The 15,000-nt window shown below is 38.2% G+C and overlaps 1 protein-coding gene across 5 annotated transcripts in view; it reads left to right on the forward strand.

The window, feature by feature from the left end:
- LOC138040747 (lysosomal cholesterol signaling protein-like) overlaps positions 1-15,000 on the forward strand; it is a 41,544-nt gene that overhangs the window by 13,096 nt on the left and 13,448 nt on the right. For all 5 annotated transcript variants that reach the window (XM_068886651.1, XM_068886488.1, XM_068886574.1 and 2 more), the window contains 6 exons: positions 1,363-1,762; positions 4,349-4,514; positions 6,520-6,681; positions 8,796-8,879; positions 8,963-9,168; positions 11,283-11,382. In XM_068886651.1, the coding sequence (XP_068742752.1) occupies positions 1,371-1,762; positions 4,349-4,514; positions 6,520-6,681; positions 8,796-8,879; positions 8,963-9,168; positions 11,283-11,382 (1,110 nt within the window). In that variant the 5' untranslated portion in view covers positions 1,363-1,370. The remainder of the gene's footprint in view (positions 1-1,362; positions 1,763-4,348; positions 4,515-6,519; positions 6,682-8,795; positions 8,880-8,962; positions 9,169-11,282; positions 11,383-15,000) is intronic.

Consider the following 15,000-nt stretch of genomic DNA (forward strand, 5'->3'; position numbering starts at 1 on the left):
ATTTTTACACTGAAACATTAAGTTATTACTCCAACTTTTACCTGATTATTAGGTGCACTGGAATTGATTTATAAGGTTTAGTTTGTCCGCAATGGAAATTTTCAAGGGGTGACCGTGAAAATATGGGTATATTTTTAACTCTCTATTCTTAGACCAATCATGATTCTATAATCTGCATGTATTTGTATACGCTCATTGTCAACTTACGTTTTGGTAGTCTGGTTATAGACTGTCACTTTATAACTACTTTACCTAAATGGTAGAAATGCTGCAGAAGAGAAAGGAGATGTACGTTCAAGTATGCTTGTGGTAATTTAAAGGTGTATGAGAACTGCAGACTGCATATTGCCTACAAATAGTGCTGATAAACAGTATTTAAGTCTAAGCACCTATTTTAAAACAGTTAGCTTTCAATAGTTGCAAGCTAGAGTTAGTCTGCAGTCTGGAAGTGTTGGACACCTGTAGTTTAATGACAGTTCGTGCAGGGAATTGATGGGAGATTTTAATAGGTGTAAACTCTCTGGTAAGCTTGTAATATTCTTATCATCTTTTCCCAAGTTTCTGGGATTTTTTATGTACAACATGCAATACCTCTCTCTAATCATTATATTGCTCTACTAGTAGGGATGCTATTATCCTCCAATATAGTGGGCCATATTCTATTAATATTATTGTATGAACTTGAGTGCATTTTGTGATTTACTGTAAGGGTAGTGATGTTTTGAAAGTTCTCAAAATGGGCCCTTTGCAGGTTAGTGATCACATGGTACAAAAACCGCCATACTTGGACACAAATTGCCCACTGGGACATCTAAAACAAAGAAAATTTAAATTACCGTGTTTTGTTGAAGATGTCCCAGTGCGCAATTTGGGTTCCAGTGTGGCGATTTTTGTACCATGTGATCACTAACCTGCAAAGGGCCCATTATTAGAAACTCAGCCTTAATTGCAGTACTCTATTGCTGTGTTTTGTTGCTAACTTTCATACTGCAGTCTATAACCTATTTATGCATTTGTTATTGACCAATCAGAAACACGACATTTTGTTTAGTATTTTGACAAAGCACGATATTCATATCATGCTTATCATATTTTGACTGGGTAGATTAAGGCGTTTTCCTTTTGTCAGAACTGGCCGGTCAGACCCATTCATTTGCAAAGAAAATGCAACAATTTGAAGGAACACTTGCATGATATTCCCTTGCATTCTTCTGGAGGAGTATATATCATCCCCAAAGTGTGTTAATTTGAATTCGTTGTAGAGTTAGTCCTTCCAAATGCCCGGTCTGGCCGGTCAGTTCTGTCAAATGGAAAGTGCCCTAAGTCTCCATGAAGTTGGCTTTTTTGTCATTTTTGTTATAGTAAAAGCAATGTACTCTGATGTGCACCCGGATTACGTCAACTACCTTTACCTCATGGCGACAATTTCCCTGGTTATTCTCAACCCCATCGGATTCATTCTCATGGAAATTTACAAGCAAAAGAGCACGGAAAAATCTGCATTTGGTACTGTCAAAATTATACTTAAGGCCTTCAAAGGAGTGGTGACTGATCCTATTGTGTTTATGACATTTATTGGACTACTTGGTCATTTTATTTTTCGTGGGAAGTTGCCTGGTGTTATTGATCAGATTCTTAGTGCACTTGGCCAGGCTTTTTTGGCAACAGCCTTATTTTACTTGGGAGTCAATATGGTTGGAAACATGAGAACTAAAGTGGGTTCTGGATTGGTTGTTCCACTGTTGTTAATTGCTGCAAAATCGTAAGTTTGAATATTAATTTCATTCATTCATTCATTCATTCATTTTATTTGCCATTAACCACATAAAAGAAAAGAAAAAAAAAGAAAGGAAAAAGGGAAAAAGTTCACGAAAATGTAATTTTAAAAATTGACACTTGAATTTAAGGTAGCCCCATAGCTGCATTTAAAAAAATTGCCACTTCAGTTGCTGCTGTTTTGAGCATTACTCAGTTACCATTCAATCAGGATGTCACATACATGTAGTCTGATAAACAGGAGGCACTGACAGATTTGAATGTGATTGCATGTCAAAATGCTGTCTTGTTAAGCTCCAAAGTGTGCAAAAAGATCAGACAGGGAAGCCAAAGGGAGTTGCTTTTCCTCAACTGCTGACAAAAAGAACGATCTTGGCAAGAAATGGGTAGCGAGTCCTGGCCCCAGTTGTTCAAATGATGGATAGTGCTAATCGCCAGATAAATCACTATCCAGTGGATAAGGGATAGCGAAACCAACTGCGCTATGCAATAGTTACCGGTAGTGATTTATCCGGTGGATAGTGTTATCCACCTTTTGAACAACTGTTGCCTGGCTGATGTATGAGAAATTTTTATGAAAACTTGCAAACATTATATTGTTTTTTCTGCACTTTGCTGATGAAAACAGAAGCCTGATGCTGTCGTGACCATTTAGAAGCACAAATCTCCAGAAAGTTGCTCAGTCTTGCAGGCATTTTGCACTCGGCAATATGGCTTCTGCGCACTAACTATAACCTTTCTTAATTGCTTTCTTTTGTTATCAGAATCTTAATCACATTTTTGCTCGAAGCAAAAAGGGGTCAGGGTGCCTATCATGTTACCTAAACTGTGTGATGTCGCAAGATTGGGGCCAGGTTACTGAGTAAACTTCAAACTGGTGTTAGCTGATGTTATAGTTAATTTTCATATATTTGGCATATAAATATAGTGAGAATATGAGGCAAACTTCAAAATGTGGTAAATATCTTAGTTTTGTATAATTTACTTTATAATAGCTTCAAAAGTCGAACCGGGTCAACTTGGATCAACTCGGATCACTCACCTCTGATCGACATACAGTAAAAAAATGATAAGACTTCGAGAAATCACCCTATCCCAAATCTTTAAGCTAACCTTGGTGAAATTGGTGCAAACATCGAATAGTTTTGGCTTACAAAACCCTTTTTTGCTCAATCCGATGTGAGTGATCCGAGTTGATACGGTCCAACTTTTGTACCCCTTTATAATACTGGTGAGAGAAAAACCTTTAAAAGGTAGCACAAAAATTGATATCTCCACAGTAGATATTTTGGTCTCAACTTGAAAATTTTCTACTTTTGTCCAGAAATTCAAGTAATATGCCACTTTCAAAAATACCGTAATACTCTTTGTTTGCCATCCATAATCTTGCATATTAAGCATTATTTATATTTTCTCTTGGGACCATTGTACGTCCCAAGAGAAACTGGAAACAATGCTTATGCAAAATTCTGGAGGGACAAAAAAAGAATATTCATGATGGTATTTTTAAAAGTGGCCTATTGAATGCAAGCCCAATTTTGACATGCAACGCAAAGTGTTCCTTTAAGTCCAAGCCATAAAATTATGCTACCTATTTCCAAAAATAAGGTAAGGTTAAGGGTTAGCATTATTCTTAGCTTAAGGTGGCTTACTACAGTTTTCCGAAGAAAAAGGTCAAGGTTTTTGTGAAATTAAAGCAACAGGATATCTCTTCTGAAGTGTTAGTCACTGCAATTGATGTAAAATGTAATTTTACCGAACAAAGAAATGCAAATCAACATAGTGACCGAGCTCCTGAAGGGGGGGACTGGAAACTGGACACTTCAAAGGCTTTTTTTCTCGAAAACCAGCTGGTTATGTAGAGAAATAAATAGTTAAATCTGCCAAACAGGTTTTTCACAAATGACAAAAACGTCGATTTTCGTCTATTTTAGTAATCTTTAACTGAAAAACTGTCTGATAGAACTTTTTGAAAAAAATCTTGACGGTTTTGTCTACATGTTGTTTACTAATTTGCAAAATTTTAACCCTGTTGGTATGGCTAGGTTTTGAGAAAAAGGCCTTTGAAATGTCTAGTTTCCAGTCCCCCCTCCAGGAAGTCCGTCACTATATTAAGCGTTTTCCCCTGATTTGTATTTATTTGTTAGGTAAAATTACATTTTACATCAATTGCAGTGACCAACACTTCACAAGAGACATCATTTTGCTTTAATTTCACAGATTTCAAAATTTTGATATTTTTTCTTCGGATAACTGTAGTAAGCCACTTCAAGGTAAATGAAGCAGTTTATCCTTACTTGAGGAGCAGCATTTGGGGGACACTGTGTGACGTAAATTGTCTGTATTCCGAGAAACAAGACATGTTGAAGATGGGGAGAAGAGCAAGGGGACACTTCGTGACGCTTATTGAAATCTGAGTGCATCTAATTTGGGTCAATTAAAATATGATAGGATAATAGTTATTACAAAATGATCTTTCTTCCTCAAAATACCTTACTTGGAGATGTTTATTTTGTTCTTGTAGCAGCAATATGGCAATTGTTTTTACTCTGACTTGTTTATTTGATTGAAGACTTTTTCTTCCCCTGATTGCACGGGAGATGATTCAAGTTCTTCACGTTGGAAAAAGCGCTAATGAAACCAACTCCTGGAGCTTATTTGGTTTCCTCTATGGTACTTTTCCTGCTGCTCCATCATCTGCTATCTTTGCTGCAAAGTATGGTGTTGACGAGCAAATGGTAGGCATTTCATGTACAAATTTTGGCACATTGGAGGAAAACTGAAAATAATAATTGTCTTCAAACCCTACACAGGCCTTCAAATGCCCAATCCTTTCAATAATAAATTATTATTGCATGACCATTCCGATAGCTTGAAATGGGATTCAACTGTAACACAAATTATGTAAACTGTAGCTGGAATCATCCATGTAAAAATGCGAGAGCAAAGCAACAAAAATAATAATAATAATTATTATTATTTAATAATAGCGCAGTGGTGAGAGTACTCACCTCCCACCAATATGGCCTGGGTTTGATTCCCAGACTTGGCATCATGTGGATTGAGTTTGTTGGTTCTCTACTCTGCACTGAAAGGTTTTTCTCTGGGTACTCTGGTTTTCCCCTCTCCTCAGAAACCAGCATTTGATTTGATTGCATTAATTTGTTGATTTCAGTTGACAGTCCCCAATTCGTGCTACAGACGGGGCAGATCTAGGGGGAGGGTGCAGGGGGTGTGCACCCTTCCCCCATGAGTTGACCTGCAGCTTTCTAATACAACTAGTATTCTGCAAACAAAAAAACGTCACCAGTCAGCTACGCCATTCTTTAGTGGTGCACCCCCTCCTAAGAAAAATCCTGGATCCACCCCTGTCCAGTGCTAGATGAATAGACACTTAAATAAAGTTCCTTTCCTTTCCTTTCTCCAGAATTGATGTAAAAATTAATATCTATAGAATGATATTCCCTCTGAGGTTTGCCAGCTTGAAACCTTTCAAACGCTAATTGAGTGACTTGCTTCTTGTGAGCTTAAAACCAGAGGAGATGAATGTTGACTTGATAAATTTGACTCTTTTCAAAGTATTTTTCTTCAAACCTATTTCTCACTCATCTATCAAGCTTTTGTTTGTGTAATTTTAATTTATTTTTGTCTTGTAATTAATAATAATTATGTACTAATTGACTGAGTAGGAGGGCCAGACTGGAAAATATTTGGCTTGAGGTCATGGCGGGAGGTCCATGCTCCATGACTAAGGGCCAAATATTTCCTATCTGACCCGACTGAAACTCAGTTAATAAGCATTTTATCACATGGGCTCTTTACACAATTCATGAGAACTTATAATAAATTAACAAGTAACAAAAATTAGTACCGAAAATTTATCTGTGTTGTTTACAGTTGCTTTTCTGGCTGTAAATAACTTGGAGGTTAAAAAGCAACGAAATCCTCTAAAATTGCATCACGCAGAACAGTATGTGTTCCTATCAGGGCCGTATGGTTCTTTCCGGCCCTGCTCGGACCAATGCATACGGGGACCTCATACAGGCATTTTCCTAATAGTTTTACAATGAAAGTGTGTGCTGGGCTGCATGGGCCATATGATAGTTAGCTGCATGGGCCATATGATAGTTAGCAACTATACTATTCACCTAAGTGGAGGTGGCTAGTGGTGGATATTACTGAGCAGCGAAGCGGCGAAGTAAATGTCTACCACTATCCACCAACACTGAGGTGAGTAGTTGTTTTATTATATACTAAAACAGTGAGATAATATAGCACAGAAAGGTACTTCTAACTCATTTATTCCTGCAAAGATTACAACATTTTTGGGCTCAAATCCCACGTCAATTGCTTGGAGGTGAATAGCAAAGGATATCCAGAGTTTGAGTAGCCAATTGAAGGGCACATGTTCAATGTTTTCCACTGTTTTAGTACTATATACTAAGAATAAAAATTATTATTATAATTTGCTAAGTGTTAGTCATGTTGTTTGATAGAAAGAGCTTGTAATATTAACTCTCGGAGTTGAAACCAATCAAGCAAAATTGGCTAGGTGGGCTACTGCAATTTGCCAACTTTGTTTGGTTGATTTTAACTTAGAGAGTTGCCATACCTACAAAATTAATGTGCCAGTACCTACTTGTCCTGTCTGAGTGAGCACTTAAAGCTCCAGCCAACTTGTATCGCTCCAGATCCCAAGCTCATGATTTACAGTAGCAAGGATTTGGTTTTATTTCCCTACAGGTTACAAGTACCATGGTTTTATCGACATTGCTGTCTGCTCCAATCATGTTTATCTCAGCTCAAATGTCACTTTTGGATTATACACAACAAGCAGTTATAAACTTTGACAAGCTTTTGAAAACTGCCATGATTGATGTCAGTGGCACAGCAATTCCTTTTGGAGTAAGCATGGAAATGTTGTATAGTTACTTTCATCATCATTATCATCGTCATCCTCATCATTTTTGTCATTTATTTACTGTATATTAATAAATATAATTATTCTTGTCTGAGAAGCTGTTTTATTATCTTTTACAATACACCAATCCGGCTAACTCAATGTTGTACCTAATTCAAACCTCTCGGGGTTAAGATTCTTTGTGTATTGCATTTGCATGATAATGGGGCATTTGCATTGAAATGATATGGAAATACTTGCAGGGTTCTCCCTAGTTTTCAACACAACTGTTAAGGGACCTTTTCAAACCGGTAAAGCATTTGTTTAATGTTGGACGTTCTGCAAAGGATAAGCGACTTCTGAGCGTTTGCAGGCAGTAATAAGTGCTCTTACAAGCGGTAAATTTTACTGGTTACCACCTGATGAGGAGAACCCTGTACTTGGAACGAAACATTAAAATTTTTATTCACAAAGGATCTGAACTGGGTACAACATTGAGTTAGCTGAATTGGTCTATGAGGCACTTTTATGAAAATAGCAACCAAATTGGAAAGATTCAGCTTTGCCTTTGTACTTTTGGTCATATTTCAGTGTAACAATTTATTGTAACTTGATCATTTATTAATCTTCATAATATTAACATAATTCACATCATAATCATAGTATTGTCAAAGTTATTGTCATGGTCATGATCATCTTCAGCTTCCTTGTGATCATAAAGTAATTAAGTGAAGTACAATCATCTGGGTGAGTCCAGCCTCGAGAAGGATTGTTTAGGATAGACAACCTGAGCAGAACTCATCTTCAGAGTCAATAGATGACTTGAGATGATTGACTTCTGCTGAGCTTGTCAAAACGCCAGTTAACGTCATCCTAAACAGACCTTCTCAGGACTACACTCAGCCAGACGATTGTACTTCACCTAATTACGATATGACTCCTGGGTTCAAACCATTCTCTACTTTCTCAAATCCCATAATACACATCCTCTACCCCCCCCAAAATTTTGCATAATCATTGTTTTTGATTTCTCTTGGGACATGAAGATGTCCCCAGCAGAGAAATAAAAAACAATGCCTGTGCAAATGTTTTGGGAGGGTAGAGGAGGTGATGTTGTCATAAAGGTCATCAACTTGATGATAAGAATAACTTTACAATAGCAATAATAATATAATTAATTTCTTTATCAATATTGTACAGGATTTCAAGTAATATACCTATTTTTCAGTTCTCCTAAATCTAATAAGGGTGATATTTTTACCGAGCATTTTCCTCATCGTCGTAGTAGGTTTAGTGTCATTACATCATCATTGAGAGTAACATAATATTGTAAGTGTGTACTTGAGAGCTTGCATGGCTTTGCTTTCCAGGATATTGTAAGGAAAGCAGAAATGCCACTGAACCCCCCTTGGGTCTGGTGTGAAGTTGTAGTGTGAAATTATAGTGTTGATCGCTGTTAAAAAGAAAGAAAACAACTACTCATGGTTTGATTGTATTGCAGTGAAATCGGTTGTTCATTTGCGCACCACTTTGGGAGGCTGTGAAAAAAAGTAATTTTTGAATAAAAAAATGATTGTTTGCAAACCTTAGACTATCGCAAGTTGAAAACTGTTCGTGTTGTCTCAAATACGCTTTCATTGACTAAAACACAACTCACAAGAATTTAATTCAGAAATGTAAGGAGGTTGAAATATCAATTCAACACCATGATTTCTTAGCATTAAGTGCAACTGGTTTCGGCTAAAACTTTGTTTGCCAATACTGGATTCCCAGTGTAAACTTTCTTCGAAAAAAAGTAATCATTTCAAATCCATTTGAAGGGCCTTCCAAAATATAAAGATATCAATTCCAAAAGGACTATACTATGGAGATGGTTCACAATTTAATTACAGTTTGAGGCATACCATTAGTCTGACTTCAACTGTGCGTAAGTTGCAAAATTTGAACCTTCAACTTGCTCCGAGCAAAGTGCCAATCAAAAACGCAACATTGTGTGACAATATTGCAAAGTGGTGTGCAAACGAACAACCGGTTTCACTGTAAATCTTGTTGATCACTACTTTAATAGTTGAGGATATGGAACCATCATAATATTATTAATATTATTGTTTTGTTTTAGGTGTGGGTTATTGTTGTTCTTTTCCTTGGAAGGCGTCATAAGATTTACCCACACAACTATACAATTTGTCTCGTCATCTGTCAGGTATGGTTTTATATTTAGGAAATTCCCACAAGTGCAAAATTAATGGAATAATATGTTAAGAGTTTTTTTTTTCTTGTTGTCAGCTCTTAGCTTGCATCTCAACTGTCCTTTCAAAGATTCCAATAAAGTCAGAATTCTGGTTCCCTTTTATCTCCACCATTTTCTTTGTTGGCATCTGGGGATCCCGATGTTGGACAGCCATGGTTGCATTCACTTTGTGTCTGGTGAGATGCAAGGGCAAGGATACTGTCAAGTTCTTCAGGGTCTGGATATGGCTTTTTGGCTTTGGGTAAGTGCAAGAGTAAAAAAATGGCACTTTGAAAAAAGATTCCAGTGATCACTTAAGAATTTTCCAGAATCTGGGTGTAGAATTATATTTAACAAGTAGACCTGTAGCCCTCGCGAGCTACGGGTGAATAGCCCATGAGGGGAAGCTGAATGGGCTATTGACCAGTGGTCCTTGAGGGCGAGGGGTCTAATTGTTTTAGTATCACCCAACTATAGTCGGACAGAAAAGGCAATAGTAAAGTTAGCAAATGCAAGTTAAAGAAATATTTATTTGGGAATAAAACGAAAGAAAGCGTCACACTTTTCACTTGAGGACTGTTAATAATAGTCCTCTAGTAGCATAACTGAATAGAGTGTAATGTGAAGTGCTAGATTTCTATCCCATATGAACCATGTGAGTGTTAGCCCTACTGATGGAAATGGGCCCACACAAGGACAGAGAAAAACTCTGACCAGGGTGAGAATTGAACCCACGACCTTCGGGTTAGATCTCCGCCACTCTACCGACTGAGCTACAAGGTCAGACAGGAGCAGGCCGTGGGAACTGAAGATGTAGCTTTGTATAAACTGAAGATGAAGATGTAGCTTTGTGTAAACGTAACCTGTCCTTGCTCTAGTAGCATAGCCAATCAAAATGCAGGATTTGCATTAGTCCACTAGTTGAGTGATACTAATAGCCAATATCAAAAGTTGACCGTTTTCACTCACGTGACCATCAGCCATATTGGATTACTGAAACAAAGGGAAGTATTTGCATGAAAATAGACTTCAATTCCCGGAGGATTAGTTTGGTACACCATCATGGCCGCCATTGCTTTGTTTTGGAACATCAACATGGCTGCCGTGACGTCATGTGAAAATGCTCTATACCATAATTCTCTTTGCTTGCCCTCCAAAATTTTGCATAAGTATTGTTTTTATTTCTTTCGGGACTTATAATGGTCCCAAGAGAATCTGGAAACAATGCTAGTGCAGAATTTTAGAGGGACAAACAAAAGAGTATTATGGTCTTAATTTGATATTGGCTAATTGTGATGTGTATGTATTAGTGATGGCAAGAAGGGAAGAACAGCAGGTCTGTAGATGGCACTGAGCCATATTATGAACATTATTATCATGTCAAGTATCTTTCGGAAAAATGTATTAATGACTGGCCTTTCAAAGTGGTTTGCAATAAAATTTTTTAAGCCGAAGTTGGAAAGGATTGAATGACTACGTTGTGATCTTCAAAGATCACTATGAGTAGTGATGTTGCTATGTTGTGCATGTAGTTTCCAGCCAGTTGTAATCCCCAATATGGTATTTTTAAGGAAAGTGTCAAAAGGTCTCCTTATAAGACCTTGTTGCTAAGTTAGAAAATGAACATTTTCTAGAGCACATAGGTACTGCACAATAGCACCCCTCCAGCCTGGCCCCAGCTGTCACAGCAATACACTTATAAGATTTTGCACAAGGAACAAAGGAAGATTGAGCAATCACGTTTTTATGCCATGGACTGCAATTGTGGGCAGACTTTTGGTATTCTTGAACGGTGGTTTTATTCAAAGTTTTGGACAAATTGTGACAAGTCAGTGAAAAAACGTGGAAACATAAATGTGGTTGTGTCACAAAGTGCTTTAATTAGCTCTTATTAACCGAGAAGGAGGTCTGTATGGGAGAATCTTGACCGAGGTCAAGATTCTCCCATACAGACTGACTAAGCTCGGTTAATAAGAATGATGTTTATTATATGGCAAACAAGAACAATTTAATTCGTTTAATGTAACTGGTTTGTACCAACTGACATTTTGCTTGCGAATGGCGATGAGTGGCGATGAGCTGAACTTAATTCTGTCAAAGTTTGCTCGTCATCCTCTCTTTTGTCATCATGCTGTTTGGTGCTCCCATAAATAAATATTGGTAGAAGAAAATACTCAATATTTTTACATTTTAGTTTGCATCTTTTCACCGCAAAACATTACCGGTCTAGAGTCCAGTCTAGATGGGAAAATCTAGACCGCGGTCAGTATCGATTTCAGCCAATCAAATTCGTGAACTTGGTAGTTCCCAGTCCTTGTGAGACAGAACCATATAATGATCAATAATTATTAGTGTTTTATTTTTTGTTTGTTACAGGGTGCCCATTATTTTCAGTGGTACTATCACAGGAGTGCTTTTGCACATAATGCCTAAAACAGAGCTAACTCCTTTCTTCCTTTACACAATGGTCTCTGCGGTGAGTACTTGTACACATCTTACAGCATTGTGACCAACTTTTTTGGGGGAGAACCCAAGGAATAAATTGAAATAAAAGCCTCTATTTCTAATTTCCATGTGATGGACACAGACTGTTTGAGAGTTGTTTTTGTCAGGTAAATGAATTTAACCTATTTGGATTTTGAAGCTGAAAATTGAAGTGCCTGAGATTTTAGGGAGTAAAAGCTCTCTTTCAGAAATTGATAATTGCTGAAACTACAAACGAACCTACAAGCTAACCATTCACTTGAAATTTGGAAGTGCTACTGACCTTTTTGAGTGCTAAAATTGCAATAATAACCCTATTCTGCTTGTGGATCTTTTACGTGTTGTATCAGTTAAAAGATCTGTAGCATTTTTGGCAACATGGAGGTGGAAAATCCTGGACTATTGAACTCTCCAGAAGAGATAACTGACAGAAGTATCCTGTTTAGTGCCTCTGTTTGTCACCCCCTCTCAATGATATTTAAAACCTCTGCTGGATTGTTAGAGTGACTCCCACCCAGACACTCTTAGGGCTTCCTCACGCGTTCCTCCCCCGCGAGCGTCTGCTGAAACGAGCCACACATTTCTTTCTCTTGTGAAGTGACTGTCACCTGGAAATCACGTGCGGGTTACATAGGAACCAATCAGCGCTGTGTAGATTGCTCCCCTGGGAGCGTCAATGCTTCAACTTCTTCTTTGGATGAATCATGAAAGGGAGGAAGCCTTTCCAAAATATTCCTCAGAAACGTTAATTTTGTTTCCTAGGTTGGGTATGCACTTGCACTCTCGCGAGTCAAAATGTGAGTGCTTAGCAAGGGTATGGTGTCGTTTCATCTAAAATTGAAAGCACCGTGGAAATATATAAATACGAATACAAATATTAAAGTATTGCGCGTGTATTTGAACTGCACGAGAACCATTATCTTCAAGCGCAATGAACGCAAATAGGACAGTAGCCATAAAAGAGCGTTTAAGCTTGAAGTTTTCAGTCTGCTTTTGGCGATGATCGTCTCTAAAAAGTGATTTGATGTTTTTGTGTTGCGAACCGATCGTTCGTACTCAGTGTCTCTTCGATTTGAAAAATCAGATCAACCGAAGGACTACAAGAAATAGGGTTATTCAAACGAAACGACTCCACTGAAATAGCGCGGAAAGAAATGAAAATACGCTATCAATCCCGGGGGGGGGGGGGGTACTCGATGTATCCCTGGTTGGGGAGGTGCGGCGCGGCCCCTCATACCCTGACCCTGTTTAAGACAAATATCGCTGATTTTCCTACCCATTTTAAGACAGAATTCCGACTTTTGATACCCTGTTTAAGACATTTAACCCAGTTTAAGACAAAAATTGATAAATCGATACCCTGATTAAGACAAAAAATGCTAAATTCGATACCCTGTTCCCTTATAAGGGAGTACCCCCCCCGGGCTATCAATCCCAAGCGAACGCCACAAATAGGTTTGAATCGCACGGGAGCAAAGTGTTTCAACCATGTGAAGAGCCGCAAAAATATAAGCCAAAGCATGAAATTTATATGCTCCAGTTTCTCTTTGATAAGAATTTAAGTCATCTATTTTAAATGCCTAACACACGAAAGCCCATCTTCTTGCATTGACCGTAAGCAAGATTTCTCAGGGTCCAAAGTGCACTTCCAGAATCTGGAAGTCCGTTGCGATTGGTCTACGTAAATTCCGACTTGTTTCAGGAGACGCTCGTGGGGGAGGAACGCGTGACGAAGCCGTAAGAGTGCGTGGGAGGTTACTATTTAAAGGGAGAGTTTCACGTCTCTGCGCATGGGCAAACAGTCACGTCAGACCATTTAATTCCATTGTTATTGAAACAATCGAAAGCACTGATGCAGGAAACGGATACAATGCCATAGAAGTGGAATTAGTCATTGGAATTACTTTTGTTATCATTTCCTTTGTGTTATGAACCTACTGCATGCGAATAGATTACTCGTGCATTATGACAACTGGTGCGTAGAATAAATTTTCGACCCGTACAATAAATTCGAGATCAAAACTAAATTCGACATTTCCTGTGTAAACCCGCAGTGTCTTCCACCAAATTTGGGCCTTAGTCATTCAGTGTATTTGCTTTAATACTGTGTGTTTAATTAACATCATCTGGTTCAGTAAGAAACCGTAAAATTTACTAAAATACAATAAAAAACGTTCTCTGGCTAAAAATTTTGAAAAAGAATATAAGCTTTCGGCACTCGATCTACAGCCTTCCACGGATAAAACGTTGAATGTAAATTAGTGAAATATATACAGAAAAGGCGAGATAAATTTACAACTGCTAGCGCTAAAGCTTGGACATGCGCAAAACCGTGAAACTGTCCCTTTAATACGCGCGGAAATATTACTTGTTGCTAGTATTGTAAGGTGTATGTATCAACAAAGGGCCTAAGGGCCCAATTCTCTATAAGTGTCGAGCGGCATGCCATTTTTTAAGGAATGCCACCAAATACCACTTTTCAAAACTTTATGTAGAAGACTTCATTGTCATTGTCAAAATGAATCCTAATCTTTGGTTTGAAAGAATCTGTTGGTAATGACTTCAATTTAGGGGAAAGTAGCTGACTTCTCTGAGTGAATTCGCAGACAGTTTTCGTCGGTTGTGGGTACTTGTTAGGGAGCTTATATCAAGCAACGACAATGGCGACGGCAACGAGAACGTCTCAAATTTGCATAGTTGGTGGGCAACAACACTAGCTTTGCACTCCTTGCACGTGCGTGGAATCATAGTTTATTAAGGACGGTGCCTACTAAGACGAGGTTTACACTAGAGGAAATTGTTCCGGATGCGTTAATGTTTCCGGATTCATCAAATTTAGAGTATTCGGATTCGTAAGCGTTTACACTGAAAGGATATTCGGGTTCCTGACCGTTTACACACAATGACAACTCCGGGAACATTCGTGATGGAATGGTTACCAAGCTCAGTGTTGTTTCGTCGTTCGACAAAGTGAAAATGCCGCCAAAAAAGAAGGCTAGAGTAGATCCAGATGCCACTGAGGCAAATTTGAGCTGGACAGTGTGGCTGACGTTAAACTTCCTTGCGATAATAATTTGCGTTTCCTCAGAAATATTGCGGTACACATAATAAAATTTATCGCCTGAACCTGCAGCAAGATTAGGCAACCGGAGACCGTAAGCAATGTTAGCACCAGATCCTCCATTTTGGTTTTACCGCAAACTCAAAAGATCGCAGGCGGAAAAATATCCGGATTCGAGATCAAAGTCGTTTACACGACAAAACTTTCCGGATTCAAAAGTTTTCGGATCCAAAGTTCCCACTTTAGATTCCGGATTCAAAATCTTCGGAGACACGACCAAACCGGGAAGGTTTTATTTCGGATTCGTCCACTTTTGTGTAAACGGCAAAACTAATCCGGTACTAAAACGTTCCAGATTCATCACGAATCCGGAACAATTTCCTCTAGTGTAAACCTAGTCTAAGTCAAAGGTATTTTTGTCCCAGTTTGTGATTATGCAGGAAATGTAGATCTTAACAAGTGCAATTGAAATCCAAAAAGAAAATTGGGGGTAACCACGCATTTTTCAAAGATAATTGATGAATAATATTTGTATAGAGCTTTAAAATA

This window comes from Montipora capricornis, chromosome 1 (assembly GCF_036669925.1).
Source record: "Montipora capricornis isolate CH-2021 chromosome 1, ASM3666992v2, whole genome shotgun sequence".
In the NCBI taxonomy this organism is placed as follows: domain Eukaryota; kingdom Metazoa; phylum Cnidaria; class Anthozoa; order Scleractinia; family Acroporidae; genus Montipora; species Montipora capricornis.